Source organism: Plectrocnemia conspersa, unplaced genomic scaffold, assembly GCF_051122295.1.
Source record: "Plectrocnemia conspersa isolate PC_06_02 unplaced genomic scaffold, ASM5112229v1 ptg000005l, whole genome shotgun sequence".
Lineage (NCBI taxonomy): Eukaryota > Metazoa > Arthropoda > Insecta > Trichoptera > Polycentropodidae > Plectrocnemia > Plectrocnemia conspersa.
In genome coordinates, this window is record NW_028277169.1 from 8,858,682 (window position 1) to 8,878,650 (window position 19,969).

The following is a 19,969-nucleotide window of genomic DNA, read 5'->3' on the forward strand; positions in this document are numbered from 1 at the left end:
TATCGAGTGTTAAATATTTAGTGAAACAATAAAGCTTCTACTTCTCAGGTATGAGCTAATTAGACGTAGCAGATTGTCAGAGATTTTGTTTTTGTATAGTATATTATTTAAATCAGCCTACCACATCGTGTCTAAAGCTATTTGTAAATAATTTTATTTCCAAAAGGTTATTTTAAAAAAAATATTTTATAAATATTTTACTAAATGAAGGCCCTTATCGTTTTTTATGTTATGAATTTATGCGGTTTTTCTAATATTAGGGAAATATCTAAAAGATAGGCAGGCGTTCAAGATGCTTGTTACCTAATGAATGCTAATTCCAACGTGTTATTTAATCTGTCAATTCCAGGACATTTTTTTTATTTAATTTTTTTTTAATAACTAATAAAATTTCCCTTGAGCCTTTATTTCTAATTGAATATTCATCAACCACGAATGCTTTTATTTTTTTTTATTGATCCATATACAGTAAACCCCCCAATAACACGGTAAATCAGGGACGTGTTATTTGGATGCTCGTTACTTTATGTGTGAGCGAGCCAAAGGAAGAGTATCTCCCAAAGAGAGTATATCCAAATAGCACGTTCTCAAATTACCGTGTTATTGGGGGGTCTATTATACTTAGTTTTAAGTTTTAGAGTGTTTTAGCGAGTTTTTAACCCTTTGCGCTCGTAAGTCGACTATGTGTCGACATCGTATTTCAAGCGTTGCACTCGAACGTCGACAATATGTCGACAAAACTTTGAATGCATTTATTGGCTTTGTGTTCAAGCAAATTTTGAAAATTTCAATTTATTAATATTAAAAAGACTTCTGTTAAACACATTTCAGTAATATTGAATTTTTAACTTATGCAAATAACTCAATAATTTTTAATTTACAAGTGTAAGTTTATTGTAAAATTTTTCATCGGAGCATGGTCAAAGCGCGCGGTGTTAGGACGGCATCGCGCTAGACTGACAGATTTAGGTTGTCAATTATTGCTCAAAAACTGATTTTTTCCTTCAAAGGGCATCTATATTTTTATGATATGGGATGAAACGGGATCATATGCTCTAATTGTGCATAATTATTACTTTATATTGTGGGTCTGTTATGAAATAAAAATAAAATTTGTAAGACGGAAAAAAGAGCGAGATGCCGTTATGCAAGCAGAGCTCGCTTACTCGCTCGCACTAATAAAATGAGCGATTGACAACTATCGACCTGGGTACTCAACTCAAACGATAATATTAGTCTCGACACATTTAATATATTTTCGAGCTAGTAAATAGCTAAATTATGTAAAACAGAATTAGTAATCTGTGTTTTAATTATTTATAAATAAATATATTGATTTTCTTTTAAAAATTATCCATATAATTACGAATGACGATATAATATTGAATTTTTAAGGACGTGACGATGAATTCGATATTAACCGTGATATTATTACTGTGACAGTAATAGTATGCGTTTATGCTAAGACTATTTTTACCAATTTTAAATCTGGTACAAGTATTTAAAGTTTTAAGTTTTAGGATAATCTTTTAATGTAATAATTTTTTATGATCAATTTATTTATATTTTTAAGAACTGTTTTAATAAATTCAAAACTTAAAAATTCAAAAATAAAGCCACGAGGCCAAACTACGCTGGTTCGCTCTAGGTGTAAAAACGCCTGCCAATCCAAAACAGATCCCCACAAAAAAAACAATGTAATATTTATCATTTCTGCCTCAAATGGGCAAATACATACAAAAAACTTGTAGAATATTTGTCTAAATATAAAATTTGATCATTTTCACAAAATATAATAAAACTTTACCAGCCCCACCTATTTTTTTTTATGTACGAAAAAATTGGGTGGGGCCTGGCCCCAATTGCATTTATATTATCACCACAGCTGATATTTTTGAGCGCCATTTCGAAATTTGTTAATATGTGGGGGCACCTATTCATGCCATATTTTTAAAAATATTATGGTTCAAATAATTGATTTACAGCCTTAAATTATACTAAAAAGCCATTTTATTAGGCTCAAATGTTTACGGCACCTTTAAATGTCAAACGAGTACTGGCGATTTTCTTGATGACATCCATAGAAGTCATCCGCGGGGAAAGGGTTAAAAGTCTTGTAAGACATATTTTTTCAGTGAGTTTTAGGATTGTATTGTACTTATAAAAATGTATCCATATTTAACACTCTACAGGTGGATGACTCAAATATGCGTCATTGAAAAACTATTGTTAAAAGCCGTTTATGCACAACATAATCAATACTTACACATTTAATTGGATAAGATTTAAAACACAGTTTGTAAATTAGTGATATCTAATATATATTGTTAACTATAATTACAGCTTACAATCAATAAATGTCGCTTAGCAGCTAGGGCCTAATTTTAATAATAGCGCATTCCTATTATTAAAATGTTTAGTTTGCTGCGGGGACCTGAACCGATAGCCTCTTGGATATCAGTTCAACGCCTTAAGGACTGCGACATTCCGGTTATACAAGACAATCTAAATATAAAGTTGTAAAATCGCCATGACGCACTTTGAAAGTCTCTCTGTAAAACATATGACTGAAGAATATAGACAAGGTTATTTTACTCGTCTAATACCATAGACCAGGGGTCGGCAAACCTTTTTTGTGAAGGACCAGATTGTAAATATTTTAAGCTCAGCGGGCCAGGAAGCAAAATTAAAATGAGCTTTATCATTTCTCTCAAATATTCAAATGTGGTGTAAATTTTAAATATAAGCACTGTTTTTCTTTTTAGCTCTAAGTTCAATCTGTTAAGAAATCTCATGATATCTGCAGCAAATGCTAATTCTCAAATCTATTTAATATCAGATGTTACAAATTTTATTCGAAATTCACTTTAAAATGTAATTTTTTAACGTTTTTCTACTTTATTAATAATATTTAATAAAGTAGAAAACTAGTAGAAAAATGACTGCTTGAATAAATAATTGAGTGCAAACCAGTAACTTACTTATTAACTTACTGTTTGCAGAAGCCTTTAAAAATGGATAAATACTGCTACTATTTATACATAACCCTTTACTTATACAAAATATTAACTATTTGGCAAAGGCTACATGTAATATTTTGACTTAGAGAGCCATGCGAAAGCCTGAATTCAGCAATGGTGTTAAGAGTCGAAAATAATTTAAATCCACCGAATTGAGTTAAAAAAACTGCTATTTAGTTGTCTATTGATGTTACACACAATGTGCTTATCTTTTAGCAACTGTTCTCGCCAAAAAACTGGTAGACGAACAAATCTATTGCAAAAGGCGTTACGTGGGCACTGAAGATGCTGTCAAATTTAAACTGCATAACGTCACAGTGAAATCCAAAGCAATAGGAGCACCTTATAAGGTGATACCTAGCTAGCTCCTTAACTCGACGGTTGGCCGCTCTATTATAGCACATACTTTGATTTTTTTAAATGTCAAATCTAACAATTACTTGCAGGCCGGATTAAAATAAGCAGAGGGCTGGATTTGGCCGTAATTTTCTGACCTCTGCCATAGACAGTGAATATATTAAAAAAATATCTAATTTAATTTGGCCTTCTTTTTCGTATTTTAAATATTCGTATCCTAAGTGCACGTAAACGCAGAACAAATACCCCCTGGACATATATCCCCCATCAAAACTCCCATGGACATTAACCCCCCCCCCCGTACAAATAATAACCTGTGCAAATAATTAGTATTGATACTGATTATTCGTATTAAACATTATTTTATTAAAATAATGACCATTTATTATAAATACTAACAACTTATATAAAATAATTATCTTTATACGTGGCAGAGGTTAATTGTCAGGGGGGGTTATTTGCATGGTGGGTTAATTGTCAGGGGGTTATTTGACGGGTGCTTATTGTCCAAGAAGTATATTTCCAGTCGGTTAGTGTCCTGGAACCATATTTACTAATCTACATTATTTTTTATATATGGACCTTCGCTTTACTGTATTTGGAATCTCATTATCGTCAACTTAGCGTCAAAAGTGTTAAATTTTCTTTTAAAAATCATTGGTTAAATCGTCAAAATGTATCCTTTTGCTTAAAACATATGTGCTGATGTGCATATTGTTTGTGTTTTATTTATTGTAAGGTGCATAACAATTTTTCGTATTATCTATGTTTTAAAACTTTATCATATGTTTTATTTAAATAACAGTACATTTTTTATCTTTTATAATAGGTTTAATTTGATTTTTAAAAAGTCTAAAACTTGTTAATGGGAATATATTAACTATTCACCAAGAAAAAACAACAATTAAAAAAACTAAAAACTGAGCTTTTACTAAGAAAAAAAACAACAAGTAAAAAACTTGTGCTTTTTGTAATTTTAATCTTGATTAAATTATATTGTAAGCACTAATTTTTGTATGAACGCAAATTGTTAATCGATGTTATGAGCGCTAAACGCTATAGAAAGAGCGCGATGCGCAAGATAATAAGCGCATTGCGCAAGATAATAAACGATAGGTGCAAAAAAAATACAAGCAGTCCAATATTTTAATTATTCAGAATTCATATGACATCTAGCTATTTACAAATTTCATAATGGTTATAAACCCCTGCCGCTACATCATTCAGCTGTTTTTTTAAATAATTAATTTATTTGTTTTACCGCGCATTTGATTGCGATGGACGAAAAATCATCTAAAAACATCATTACATTTACCTTCCTATACTATGTATACCTAATATTATGTCATTTATTTTTTTGTGAATAGTAAGTACAATTCTTCGTGAACACATTTCAATAAATTATTCTTTTCTAAGTTTCGTGGTTAACGTTTTACAAACTATTTAAAAAAGTACAATAAAAAAAGTTCTTTTTCGATTAAAGTATTTAAATTATAATATATTTTTAATATTTAATTTATTGTTTTTTAACTAAAATACTGACAAACTATCAATCTTTCGCTGTATTAATTTTAATTTGTAAAAAGATTAATCAAAACATGTTTTATTTCATTTTTACTTCCCAAAATTGAACTTAAAAAAAATCTTGAAATTAAATACGAGCTGGCACTACCCCAACCAAAAAAAAAATACGAGTGCAAAGGGTTAAGATATAGAAAAAGTATCAACTAACATATCTACCTTATCCTGATACGTTTCTGCTATGATATTTTCAGTTTTCACCAGTGGAATTACTTGTTTTTTTTTAACTATTTAGTTATATGTCATTATAACTGATCTGCTGGTTATGCTTTTTTAAGTTGTGTGGTTAATAATGCGCTAAATTTTAACGTGAAAGTCAGTTTGCATAATATGGTTTTTAATTAGTTTTTTGTTACTGTTTTCCCATTTTAATTTTTAATTTTATTTAATTTATTTATTTATAAATTAATAATATTTTAGTTAGTTAGGGTTATGATTTTTAAATAATGAATATCCGTTGGGGCATAGTTTTGATGCTTACGCACTGAACGGGACTCGACAATACTCTTGAAACCCTTTGAATCGGCATTATTATAGTCAAAGAAAATTTTATGGATAACTTTAACCTCGCCTTCCAATGTAAAAAAACACAGAAAGGTGGTCTAAGTATGCGTTGCATATCGAAGATCTGAGCCCTTAATTACAGCAATTTTTAAAATTGCGGTTGGTAGAGTAATGCGTTAGTGGATTTATAAGGTTTAAATTCGTATACAAACTAAAATTTGTCGTTCCGGGTTGATTTACGCCGAAACAATTCCAATGCACGTTGAGATATCTGGTTAAAATCACCGAATTTCCAAGACCAAAAACTGCATCAAAATTGCAACAGATCTATTTACATCCTGGAAAGCTATATTCTGCGACAATTAGTATTATTACATTTTTATGTTTAATTTGCATATTGACGGTTTTTAAATTAATTTTGTTTATGCGAGCGTGTTTTATTGATTTTTTCACAAATATTGCGACTCTTCCGCTTGGTTTTAAGAATCGGCAATATCAAATAGGTTTCGGTGACTATGATAATATTAATTTTGACCTTACTAATTAAAAATTCCAAAAAAAACGGATACTACGTGGGGATTTCTCGTTTATAGGGGAACTTCAGAATATTTATCCGTTGAAAATAAAATTAGTTTTATATAAAAAATATCGTAGAAATTACAATAGGAATAGATAAGTAGTATATATAATATATAAAAAAATATATTGGTAATGAAAATAAGAAAAAACAGTATCATATTTTAATTTCTTATTAATTTATTTTTATTTTAATATATTTATTCAAAAAAGTGTATAAATACTAATTTAAATTATATTCTAATATTTATTCAATATTAAGGTAACTTGAAACTATAAATAACTATTGAAATAACTATATTTCTAAAAAAAAAACTATATTTAATATATATTTATTATTTTAATACGCCTAACATAAAATATTCTAATTACAATTTAATTTAATTCAAACAATAAAAAAATAAACTTTTGTGCCCAAAAGGCGTTGTTTTCATTAAAACTTTAGGATCGTTATCGCAAATTTCTTTGAAGTATTTTTTAACATTTTAAAAACCTTTGAAAATGAGCATTGTTTGCCAGATGAAATACGCATTTATTTTATTTTAATGGTTAATTGGTTAATAAACACTTTCAGGAATATTAACATTGTTTTAATATTACATATTGTACACTAAATTATTTTCAAACAAAATTTTATCTTTTAATAAAATTTATAATAATATTCCGTTAAGCAAATATATAAGCCTCTAAGTTTGCTTTTGTAAATTTCTACATATATAAATTACTTTACAAGTTGAATATCGATAGTTTGCAGATAAAATATATATTTTCACCAAATAGCACAGCTTTATAGGCTCAGATGGATTTGAGACTCAATTTGAGCTCTCAACCGTAAATAGAGGATAATCTGTGATTTTAGTAATAGAGCTTTTGGGAAAATTGGTTTAATTAATTATTTACAAATATTGGATAAAAATTTGACTTTTCAAAGACTTACTTAATATATATTTCAATTATTTTATTTGTATGGTCACCGTTTAGTTTTATGTATAAATATATATTTATACATAAAACTGACTAAGGTACGTATATAGATTTATTAAATTACTTGAATAGAAAACATTGGTATTATTAACAAAATAATAATAATATTAATTTTATAAATTTATATACTGAAAAATACTTTCAAGCTTAATAAACAATGGGTCTATGTGGCTAATTATTTAATCTAGTCTAGACTCTGTCTTAAAATGTATGTCTAATATAATTAAATACTGTAAATAAATATAGTTTTAGTACCTAATACTTGCACCTTGCATACAATTTCTGTTATATTATTTAATATATAGACAATGCTTTCCAATGTTTTTTTTACTATGAATAAAAAAATAGATATAATACATATCAATAAAATACATAGTACATTTTTTTAACTATTTTAATCTTTACTAGTGTGATATTAAATTTAATGTAATATTTTAAAATATGGATAGTAGAAAACTTATTTTATTAATATATTAAAAACAATAAAACTCCTTAATAAACAGATTTTATTGTATATTGTCTTATAAAAAGTTTATGTACATAATACATATGTATATACAAAATGTACATTTAGGTTAACACTATAGTATTTTCAGCAACTCTAAAATAATAAAAACACTCGTTAATTGTTTTTATTAAATTGTACATTATTTATATATAGATTTCCTGATCATCTTTTTCGTGTAATACCTTAATGTCTAAAAGAAAAGAGTTATGTCAAAAATTTTCATGACTAATGTAAGCTATTACATAAAAAAATTATCTGAACGTTATAAATTTAATAAATTTATATATCTATCCAAAATTTTAACTGTTATAAAACAATCCAATAGGTTGATTTGTTTCTTTTTTATTTTCGACAAATTTATTGATTCGCAAAAATATAGATAAAATAAAAGATAACATTTTCACATTATCCTGATTAATTTTACCCACGCTACTTTCGATAATTAACCCTTTGAGTAGTGAGTTAATTTAAACATATTTGTTATTACCTTAGTATACACCTAGGAGTGAGTTAATTTTACGTATTTTTTAATATTTATTTTTATTGCTATTTATTGCATTTATAGTAAATTATAAAAAAAAACAATATTTCTCAACGTTTAATTGCTTTGATTTATTTTACTATTTTTTATATTAATTTTTTATACACTTTTTTAATATAAATTTCGTGAATTCATTTATATATTTTTCGGCTTTTATGGATTTATTATATTAATTCAAAGGCTCTCAATATTTTTTTAAAAAATTAATATAACACATCTATTATGTTCATTTACGTACTCTAAAATTTATTGCTATTATTTTCTATGAAAATCATTTACAAATTGAATCAAATTTAAAAAAATATTTTTTATTTATTGTTTATATATGTAAGTATATAACTATCAGGGGTATCTCAAAACAGTGAAAGATCGACCGCCGTACATGTACGGCGATACCGCTCAAAGGAATCACGGTAGAAATTGATTATTTTTCGGTAAAATATATGGATCGTTAACGGTAGTGATTTATTTTTTCGTTTGTGTTTTTTTTAATTTAGTCTTCAGGTTTAATATAATTGATGTTAGTTTTATTTTTATGCATTAGTATAAACGATTTTTTTTTCATAAAATGATTATTGTCTTGGTCGATTTTCGTAGTATGTAGCAGTAGATTTTTATATACATTTAGAGCTTAATACAATCAAAATTAATCTTAGGATTGACCACAACTTCACCTATCAGTATAAATATCAGGGAGATGATCTGATTACAGTATCTGGATGCAATGCATCTTTAATATCAGAGATTTGCCCTTGACGAACTTAATGTCAATAATATAATCTGTCAGTTTTTATGCGAGTAGATAAAAATCTGTACTAGATCCATTCGCTCTATGCAATTATAATGGCAATAAAATTTCTAGTTAAAATAACAGAGCTTCCAAGACTAAACATAGCATCAAAATCATACCCGGCAACTATTCAAAGCATCAAAATCATACCCGGCATGCAAAGCTTACAACTTCAACTTGGGGTTAAAGTTTTGGTGACGAATACAATAGCAGTTTTGTGCTCACTGAACTCAAGCTGCAGTTTGAGAGTTTCAAATGGATTTCTACGTCAGTATATTGCTGCTTTTCTTAGAAAGGGTCATAAATATATTTGAATAGTGACACATTTGAGTAGCTGTTTCAATTTATTTTAAATAAATAAATAAATCACACAAAGAGAATCTGTCATATTTTTCGTAAAAACAAAGTAGAGAAATCTAGTGGACCTTAAAGACTATAACAATATAATTTCTCCAAATCCAAAGTGAAAATGTTTTTATATTTTTTTTTGTTTTATAATGAAAACATATTATTATTATTATTGATAATTGTATTCCCCGTATAAATAGATTTAATAAACCTTTTTAATTTAAATAATATATTCATTAAAAAAATATAAGGTAAAAAATTCGCCGAGTTCTGCTCTAGATAACAGCAATAAAAACTACCACAAAGCAATTGGCTATAAAACTAAATATGGTACAGAAATATACGCAATCTTCTAAAAAGGCTTATATACGTAAGAAAATTAGATATATTGCTTCCTTATGACTTGACCAGAATATTCTCGGACGTCCAATAAGTATACATATCTAATCACTATATGCCACTTTTATAATAAAAAATCGACTTTGCTTCGAGGATTGAATCTATAGCTCTGAATTAATAATCTAACAACTAACCGATTTAGGCTTTAAATATTATTAAAATTTTTACAAAATATATTGCTTAGCTTAAAAATATTTTTTAATATAAGAATACATTCTCAATCAGTTGATCCACACTTTAGCATTAATTAAAGTTATATTACAGATGGTCATCGTCGGTGTATGGATCACTAGTGCAATTTATAGTTCGCCAAAATTTATATGGGTTCAAACAATAAGCAACGACTTGGGCGGCGGCCAAACTGAGACGATTTGCATACAGCACAGAAAAAAGTTTAACGACGAAGTTTTTGATATGATAAATTTTGGATTCCTTTATGTCATACCACTCTGCGTCATGACTGTAAGTATCTATACCTTTTTAATATATGCACGTGTAATATTTTTCAGGGATAAAAAAGTTTGCGAATTGAATTAAAAACTTTTTCGGCTACCTAAACGAAAGCTGTGGGAGTAGACTAAACTTTGAATCGAATTTATGACCTGAGATTTTGATTTGATATTTGTGTATTTCATTTGTATTTCATATGTTAAAAATGTGTGCCACGAAGATGATTTTGCGTTAAATATAACTGCCTCACTGCTTTCAGTCCAATTTAAAAATAGTATTTCGAAGAAGTGATATTTATCAGCTCACCCATAAATAATGCAATATAAAAATATAAACGTTGTATGCCTATAAATTTTATTTTAAAATATACTTTATATTAAAAAAATATTTTCAGTTAAATCATATTGTTTATTATAAACTCATATTTTGCTGTTGATAATTCTCCTGTTATATTATTCCAGTGGGAGTAACCCACATCTTGTACTGCCATACCTTAATCTTTGTAACGAAAAATTATTTTTAGGGATTCATAATAAATAATTTACGTCCTTTTAATTGAGAGTTTCTGAATTTTGATCACTATATGTACTCCATAAAAGCCTATAATTGATATCTCCCCAGTGATATAATAAAATTAATTTAAAATAAGTACATTTTATGTACGTATATTATATTTATCACAAGGAAAATGTATGAACGAGTCTTTGGGGTATAATATAACTTTCAGTATCAAAAAATGTACCTGAATAATATTTGATCCGGGTTCGACTTTTTTACAATCAGGAATGGAAAACTCATTAATTTCACGTTAGGTTCGGGCTTGACGTTTTCACAGTTAAATTACCCAAATTCATTCTATGGATGTAACAGTTAATAAATTCGATTCGGTTGAGATACATGTATTGTAGATTATATTTAAATTCGGATGTAATATTTATATTCAACGTTGATTTGCGTTGACGACGTGTCTACATAAATTTAAATATTTAACAGGTATTATACACAAGGATTGCAGTGGCGTTGTGGCGCAGTTCTAAAGGCATCGAGAGAAGGGTTGTCCAGACACCAACCGCAAACCAATGCAACTCTGCTAATTGCTCTACTCACTGCGCTACCACAGATTTACAGGTTACATGCTTCTCTATTAATCCTTAATGTGCTCGTGTTTGCTTAATGTATTTGAAAATGTACCACTACTTTTGAGATTTGCTGATAGCTTACGAGCCAATGGCTTCTGTTGGTGAGGTGTGAGTAAATTTTGTGTGCGGTTCATGCAGCGCATGCCTTGGAATTGTAAAAATTAAATGTTTATATTATTTATTCACTTTTTTTAATTTACGTAATTATAAAACGTATTCTCTTAAAAAATTGGCTATAAACAACAACGCCGAAGGAGCGGTTAAAGCCGACTGCAGCGCGGAATGGCCAGCTGTCTCGCGTGCGAATTGAATTGGTCGCGCATGCACAATAGATCTTCAGCCGTTACTCGAGCCCGTGTTTACAGTCGCCCACCGGTTGACGTTTTGAATCTGTCTGTTGTCATACATGTCTCACAGTGGGAGCTGCCGGCTTCCCATACCAATAACCGGGCAGGTGCGAAATTCTCGTACACTTTACATCCCGATGGTGGTGTACACGGCATTTTTTACCCGGCAGCTGGGTTGGTGTGAAACAAGCCATACTGTTCGTGACTTATTTCACCTAGGAGCAACACAAATGTTCCGTTTTTTGCGATAAGAACTATTTCCGTGATAATTTGCGTTTTTTTTTTTAAATTAAATATTAACTTTTAATTAAATATTGGGAGACTATAGTAGAATTTTTAAGATGGTTTGTGAATTCAGAATATTTGACTAAATAATTGAAAATGAACAACAATGGGATGTTAATACTGTGATTAATGCAGAAGCAATTAGACCAGTGAACATCACGCCTTTTATCCAAAACACACAGACGCTTTACTCACACAATCGTATTGTAGTAGTTTACAACCAGTTGTTTTGAAATTAAATATATTTTATGATATTCCATATCGCTTCTCTCTCGCATACATCTGTATACGTAGACAATGCATTCACAAAATATTACTGTCTGTTTTCAAGGAATTTTTCTTATTCATGATCTTCAGTACTGACCATCAATGAAACTGAGCCCTTAGATTTTAAATACGGCTTTAATAAATCGATCAGATGCATCGAATCACTGATTTAATAAAAAAATCGCTAGAAGAAAAATATATTTGTTCAGCCATTCTCTTAGATGTTGCTCAAACTTTCGATAAAGTATAGCACAGAGGCATGTATATATTATATTGTACAGAAGCACTTGTAAAAATTCATTTTATTAAATTGACTTCTTCTGTTAAAATATCTTTTAGTACATTTTTAATAATCACATTAGAATTCTGGTGACGAATATATATTAAGAAGTTTACTTTTTAACGTGTTGTTTTGGAAAATTTGAGTCAAGTCCTGATCGAACGCACAGTAGAACACCACATAAAAGGCCGTTAGGAAAGATTAAACATCAACGCACTTCCCCACTCGATTCTAGTCCATACCTAAAATAAAATTATTCAATAAATTAAAACCTATATCATCTGCATATATTCCGATCGCTCACGCATTCCACCTCATTCGTAATTATGCAATTTTTATTTACATTTAACTTTATCATTAGCATCGGGTGATAATTATCTTTCAGCACTAATGTAAATTCGCTCTTAATTACTAGGCAATAATTTATTTTTGTATTAATTAAATTTAATTTGACACCAAAATTATTATTGACATAATTTATTTGATTCGAATTAAAATTTTACTTATTAAACTTATGGCAATATTTGCGCCAACGTTCATAGATAAATTAATATCGCGCAACATAATAGATTTTCTCCGCAAAACATATTCAGACTCCGCCTGAATCTTACTAAAAAACGCGGCAGAGACGTCTTTTAGTTGATTCGGTGGAAATTACAACACGATGAAACATATATCAATATCACAAATGAGATATATATCATTTTTTTGCTATCTAAAAAAAATTATATTTCTTCTCTTCTGTTAATAAGACCATTAGCGTTCCATGTCGATATTTTTAATTTTTTGAAATCATTGGATTTTTAAGTGAGTTATAATTTTATTGTTGACATCTTCTCAGATATTTCATTGTGTATTTTTTTTTTGTTTTGGGTTATGACTGTATTTTAACATAAATAATGGTGATGGATTTTGTATAATTTGTCCATTTTCATATAACTGTTTTAATTGATACAGAAATGTAATATTATAAAAAATTTAAATTCATATTTTGATTTGCTTCTTTTTTACCTTGAAAGTAAAAAAATATAAAACCGCAATTATTTTTTTAGTAATCTATTTAATACGCCCTCAAATAAACTCGAATATATAAATACACTCAGACGTTGTAGGTCATATTTGTTTAATATATCGGGCTACAAAAGTACAAATTCATTCTATTTATCTTTAATATAGAACCACGAAATTTTATTTTTATAGTCTGTATACATAACATTCACGTTTGCTTTGTTCAGGTCTCAGTGGATGTCTCCAACAACTACGCGCCTTTAGTAACCACGTGGCGGCCGAGAGACACTCAAACTCAAGACAGCCACTTCAGTCACTTATCCCAGAAGGTGCTCCGCGCCAGACGAGGCGTCATTCGTATGCTGATTGTTGTCGTGTTGACCTTCGCTCTGTGCAACCTGCCGCTACACGCCAGGAAGATGTGGCAGCACTGGTCTTCCAACTACAGCGGCGGCAGCGATTTCAGCACCCTACTGACTCCCCTGACTTTCCTCATCTCCTACTCCAACTCTGGAGTCAACCCGTTCCTGTACGCGTTTCTATCGCGCAACTTCAGGAAGGGCATGCGAGAGCTGATCTTCTGCAGCTGCAAGCGAGGAAAGAACAATCAAAACAGCCACGTGTATAACCACCAGTCCAGTAACGCCCATCAATCAGTGCTACGAAGAAGCTCCACCAGATCCACCAGAGCGCCTTGCAGCACCGCAACAAACGTCACAGAAACATGAAATTTGCCTAAAGCTCAAATTTGCTACAAATTTGACATCGAAGAGAGTTAATATTGTAAGCGGAAGAAATTTATATTTTTTTAATCACTTATTATGCTAGTCAATCTTAAGATAGATTAATAATATTATTATTGTGATAAAATAACGCTGTTTATATTTTATGCATATATATATATTAAAGTTTTGAATCTAATATGTTTGGGTTTTATCGTAATGTTAATTCCAAAATTATATATTTTGCTACAACTTGTTTTTTTGATGCAAACATTAGTGGATATCTTTATCTTCAAAATTGAGACAAACAACAAGCAGCTAGATAACTAAAAGGTAAGATTGAATAGACTTTTTAAATATTATTTTTAAGATATTTACAAGATGTAAAAACACATTTTAATATAAAAATCTTTTCATCAGTATATACATCGTTAACGCTTATCATTCATTAATATATGTATGATATTTTTTAATCCAACATAAAAATAGCTCTGTTTTAATTCCTGTTCGAGTCTCGTTTTAAAATAGAATGATGCTATTTTTAATCATTTGCCTCTACAATATAAATAGTAGATATGCAATTAAAATAAAAACAGATCTCTTGATACCGAAGGAATTAATATACATGTGGAGCAAAATACATTTGTAAAATAAATTAAAACACAGTTTTATTAATGTAAATAATATTAAAATCAATAAAAATGTCTATTCTGTATACCGTACAATTTGGCCATTGCAACGTATTAGATCAACGCCTGTAATGTATAAATTTGAACTTGTAATACCAGTAGCTTTATTAGATATACGTTCACAATGAAGATATAAAATATTTTTATAAATTATTATAATTGAAAGAATAACAAAAATATCATATATTTTTGCTGTGTAGCTTTTTAAAATATACATGCTAAACAACGATTTATCGTTGCTCGTTATTAAAAATTTAATTGATTATACAAATATTCGAATATCATATATAAATCGATTTGTTTTACATTTTTTCGATAATTAAATATGTGTCTAACTATTCGTTTATATTTGCAGTAAAATATATTAAAAAATTTAATTCCTAAAAACACCAAATACTGATCAATTCTAAAAACAAGTATTTGTGTATTATAACAACGTAGTTATAATATTGTTTCTTTGATGTACCACTGCATTATCAACAGACCAATTATGAAATGAAATTTACATTTTATTTATAAAAGTCATGTCTCTAACTAATAATAGCAAACGAACAATTTTTTTTTTAAATAAACACTCTTTATTTGCCGAAATTTCAAAAAATATTTATAGTTTTTGATAAGTATTGTGCAGCTGTGGATTTTTTCAATGAATGGTTTTGATTTTTTTATCTTCATTTTAATAAATTCAAATAATTTATGATTTTTTGACAATATGTTATTTATAACAGCCGTGGTCATAAAAAAAATAATCTTTTATATCGCTAAAATTTAATAAGTGTCTCAAATTTCTGAGTTAAAATTGTGTAACTGTGGACATTATCAATTTTTTAATTTAATAATTATAATGCTTGATTTTAAATTTATTTAAAATAATTTATTATTTTTTAGAGCATATTTATTGGCAGCAGGTTTAATAAAAAATGTGCTTTGTACTGATTCAAAATTTAAAACACTTGATACATAATTATTTAATAATTTAAAATAAATATTCTTAAACATTTTTTTTTAGATTTGTATCAGTCATGTCTATAACAACTAATAACCGATAAACAAATTTTTTTCTTCAAGAAAAAAAATTCGCCAAACACTTTGTAATTGCCGAAATTTCAGAAAGCTGGATTTTTTAATTATTGTTTTTGATTATTTATTTCTCTAAAATCAATACAAATTAATTCTGTCAAAATTAATTTAGTATGATATTATTTTTTGACATTACCGACTTGTAATCCTTATGTTATTTAAAACAGTCGTGTTCATAAGAGAAATAAAATGATTTATTTTGCTCAAATTAAATAAGTTTCTCAAATTTTTGGGTTAAAATTGTGTAGCTGTGGACTATATTAAGTAGTAGTATATGTTCAATTCGATAAGAATAATGTTGGATTTTAAATTTATATATAATAATTTATTCTTTTTTTATTATATTTAGTTGTATACTTATTGGCAGTAGGTTCAATTAAAAATGCACTTCGTACTGATTAAAAATTTAAAACACTTAAAACGATAGTAATTATTTTTTTTTAAAAAGGTCCATTTGGGATCTGCACCTTGATATCTTAAGGATAAATTACCAACTAACCCAGTGGTCTGTCGTGCTGTTTTAGAAACTGTGTTATATAGAGATTAACTTTTTGCTTTAGTAATGTAGAGGTTCAATACTTTTTTGGAATACAAAGATTTTTGCTAGCGTTCTATTGTGATTATTGCCTTTGATTCTGATTTAATACTTTCCGTTCATTACACATTATTTGTTTTATCTTGACATTGTCATGTGAAAGCTTATCGGTCTAACATTTTTTATAACTAGCATTACTATTTCTAATAAATATATTTTTAACTGCTCTATTATTGGTTTTATTTTCATTAATAATTAGTATACCATTTAATGATTTTTCAAAACCAGTTTCATCCAATTCTGAATTAATTACCTCTCTCAATAGCTATATCGATCAGCTGACTTTTGGGGTCAGTCGAAGAGATTGACCGAATATAAAGCATAATTGAAGTCTGTCGAGTAGTTAATGAATAATTAAACATAACTGTTATTGAACCACAAAGTGAGTGCTTATTAATTTTTTGGTCTAATATTTTTATAGCTATCATTACAGTTTTTTTTTTAAATATTTTCAGCTGTTATACTACTGGTTTCATTGTCATTAATTTTATACTCTTTAATGATAACTTTTTTTACCTATTTCATCCGACTCGGAATAATTGATCTATCTATTAATCAGCTGACTTTTGAGGTCAGTCGAAGAGAAGATTATTTTCTGGTTGACTGACCAAATATATAGCATAATATAAATATATCGCGTAATTAAAGAATAAGTAAACAGCACAGTTTGTAAGCCACTAAATCTGTACTTTGTATCGAAAATCCGAATCTTTTTATATTTTTTTTTTCAATATCGTTGTTTGTTTCCAAATAGGTGTAAGATATAATTTTTTTTAATCCAAACAAATTTTGTTTTGATTATGGGTTTAAGTTCTAGTAGAAGATATTAAAAATATTCTTAGCGTATAATTTTTGTGGTTTCGCTGATAACTTCTTTCGGCAACTGTGGAGCAGATTTGTTGTAGTGTTTCTTGATATGAGAAACCAATTCTTTCCAAACGCGCCGCTTTCAATATTTTTGTATATATTAGAATTATTTTTAGGGTACGCAAAATAATATTTTGGCATAACTTTAAGAAGAAAACACCAATTTAATATGAAGAGACAAATTCATAAATACATATAACATAATTCATAACATCAAAAAGATAACATAGTTGACAAGCAACAATATATATTTTTAGAGCAGTAGTTTTAAGGCAAAAATATATTTATTGTTTTTGTATATTTGTTTTAGTGAATGTGTGATAGTGAGTTTGAAATTAAACGCAGAATATCTGCTGCATTGTATAGTTACTATAGGATATTGTTACGTCGCCAATAGCAGCCTTGGCGCTCCGTCTCGATGTTGCCAGCACTGCTCCAGGTTTGTTTAACAATATTTTAAATTTTACACTATAAGCTAAAAAGTATGACTTTGTCAAGATATTTATTTAATCTAGGCATAGATATATAACATTAATATATTTTATGAAGAGCTTGTCTTGTCTTTAAATTATTATTTTTTACTAAGTTTTTTTTATATATATATTTTATTGTAATATTACAATGTTTTGTATTTTTACCAGGTAACAATCGTCTTAATTTTTGTACAATTAAAAGAGTTATATCAGCCTAGAGCACGGTAATTTTTTTTTTTTTTTTTTATTTACATCTTCATATTCATTACATATATGTTTTTAATATAACCGTCCATATTTCTGTAGTGATTATTTTTTTTAATTAGTAAATATAAATACACTATAAAAAATAAATATTTAAGCAATGTTTTTTTCAACTTATCTTAAGATATGCTTATCTAGGTATTGTTAAAATATTTTTACTTTCAAGCTAATAAAATGTCAATGTCGATGTCAGGACGCGCTTAATGGCGTCGGCGTATCAAATTGTGTCGAGAGCTCTCAAAATCGATAAAAAAAGGATCTTAGACCGATCTGTTAATAATGACTTGATTCTGATGCCGTTATTTTTTAATTTGTGAATTTAAACACACAATAAAAAATAAATAAATATACAAGCATCTTCTCGTGTAATGTTTTTTTAAATTATCTTAAGATATACTTATCTTGCTATTGGTAAGATATTTTTACTTTCAAGTTATTAAAAATTGAAAAAATGGCTATTAAAGTGTATTTTTATAATTTAATATATTAAAATAAATTATTTGATTAATGGTTTCAAGCAATATTTGCATTAATATATTTACAAAAAAATTATAGGTTGTAAACAACTTGGATTTCGTAAAAAAATAATTATTCAGATGTAACAATATAATTTATTTTATTTAAATTAAATATTTGATTTGTTACAAATTTACAATCATTTTCGTGAATAAATATTTTTAATTAGTGTTTAATGAGCTATTAATTTAATAAAAAATAATAAAACGTATCCATAACTGTTTATAAAATATATATTATAGATATTTGTGCGCATTGGGTGTCCATAAAATAAGTTTAAAACTTACCAATTAAACTGTCCATCAAAACTATGTTAAATAACAGTTTTTTTATTGGTAATAAAAAATTAATTTCAAAATTAAATGCTTCACGATTTTAAAAATATATATAAAAATTAAATGGCTGCTTTAAAAATATAACTTGTAATTGAATTTGTCGTCTTTGATATATCTAATATTTTTAAAGCATTTTATTTTATAGTAATTTATCTACCAACGCCCTAAATCTAAACGTTATAATTTGATAATGCATTTATAAATATGTAATAAATTAAATAACTTCACAAAAAAAATTTAAAACTTAAAACTGCTTTAAAAATATATATATTGTTGACTTGTCAAGTTATTCACGTCTATTACGAATATTAATATATGATAGTAAATGTTATGTAATGTATAATACGATTATTTACTTTTAAGTATTTATATTGTTCTTTTATAATAAATATTTGATATTTCATTTAACAGTTTTTGAATCTCGAATATCTTTATACATTTCCTGTAACTTTTTATACCTACACGTAATATTACACACGTACATTATCTATAACACGTGCCAAGATAAATTTCCCTATTCGCCTACGGCCTACGCAGACAAAAATATTTAAATATATCATACACACGGGGGTTTTTCAAACAAAGCTTTGAGGATTATGATCAATTTGATCCGCTGACTTTCATGAAAATTTATATGCACTAGTCGTTTACACACTATGGGGATTTTGTATTATATATTTTCAAAGGCAGTGTTATATTTTAAATAAATAATATTTTTTAAATAAAATGAGATAAAATACAAACCAAGAACATTACATCTCAGTTTAGCTTTTAAGAGAGAGGGAGTCATTCATACATGAGATAAAAAGGTATGAGATATTTAAAAATTCCATTAGGTATATTACTTTTTAATTATAATGAATTTATTTACTTTGCGAATTTTAATAAATAAATTTAAAACATATCAAGGCGATGAGTTAATAACTTTCAACAACATTAAAAATTTAACTCTTGCTTACCGCATTTATATACTCGTGTATAATAAACATGAATAAATATTTACATCGCAATTTTCATATGATAAATAATCTATGTTGTACATAT

At 27.7% G+C, this 19,969-nt stretch overlaps 1 protein-coding gene across 4 annotated transcripts in view; it reads left to right on the forward strand.

Moving 5' to 3' along the window:
* Positions 1-14,302, forward strand: part of LOC148234800 (trissin receptor-like) — a 62,232-nt gene extending 47,930 nt beyond the window's left edge. For all 4 annotated transcript variants that reach the window (XM_088185700.1, XM_088185701.1, XM_088185699.1 and 1 more), the window contains exons 5-7: positions 9,873-10,070; positions 11,052-11,186; positions 13,612-14,302. In XM_088185700.1, coding sequence (XP_088041826.1) covers positions 9,873-10,070; positions 11,052-11,186; positions 13,612-14,112 — 834 coding nt within the window. In that variant the 3' untranslated portion in view covers positions 14,113-14,302. The remainder of the gene's footprint in view (positions 1-9,872; positions 10,071-11,051; positions 11,187-13,611) is intronic.
* The last annotated feature ends 5,667 nt before the right edge of the window (positions 14,303-19,969 follow it).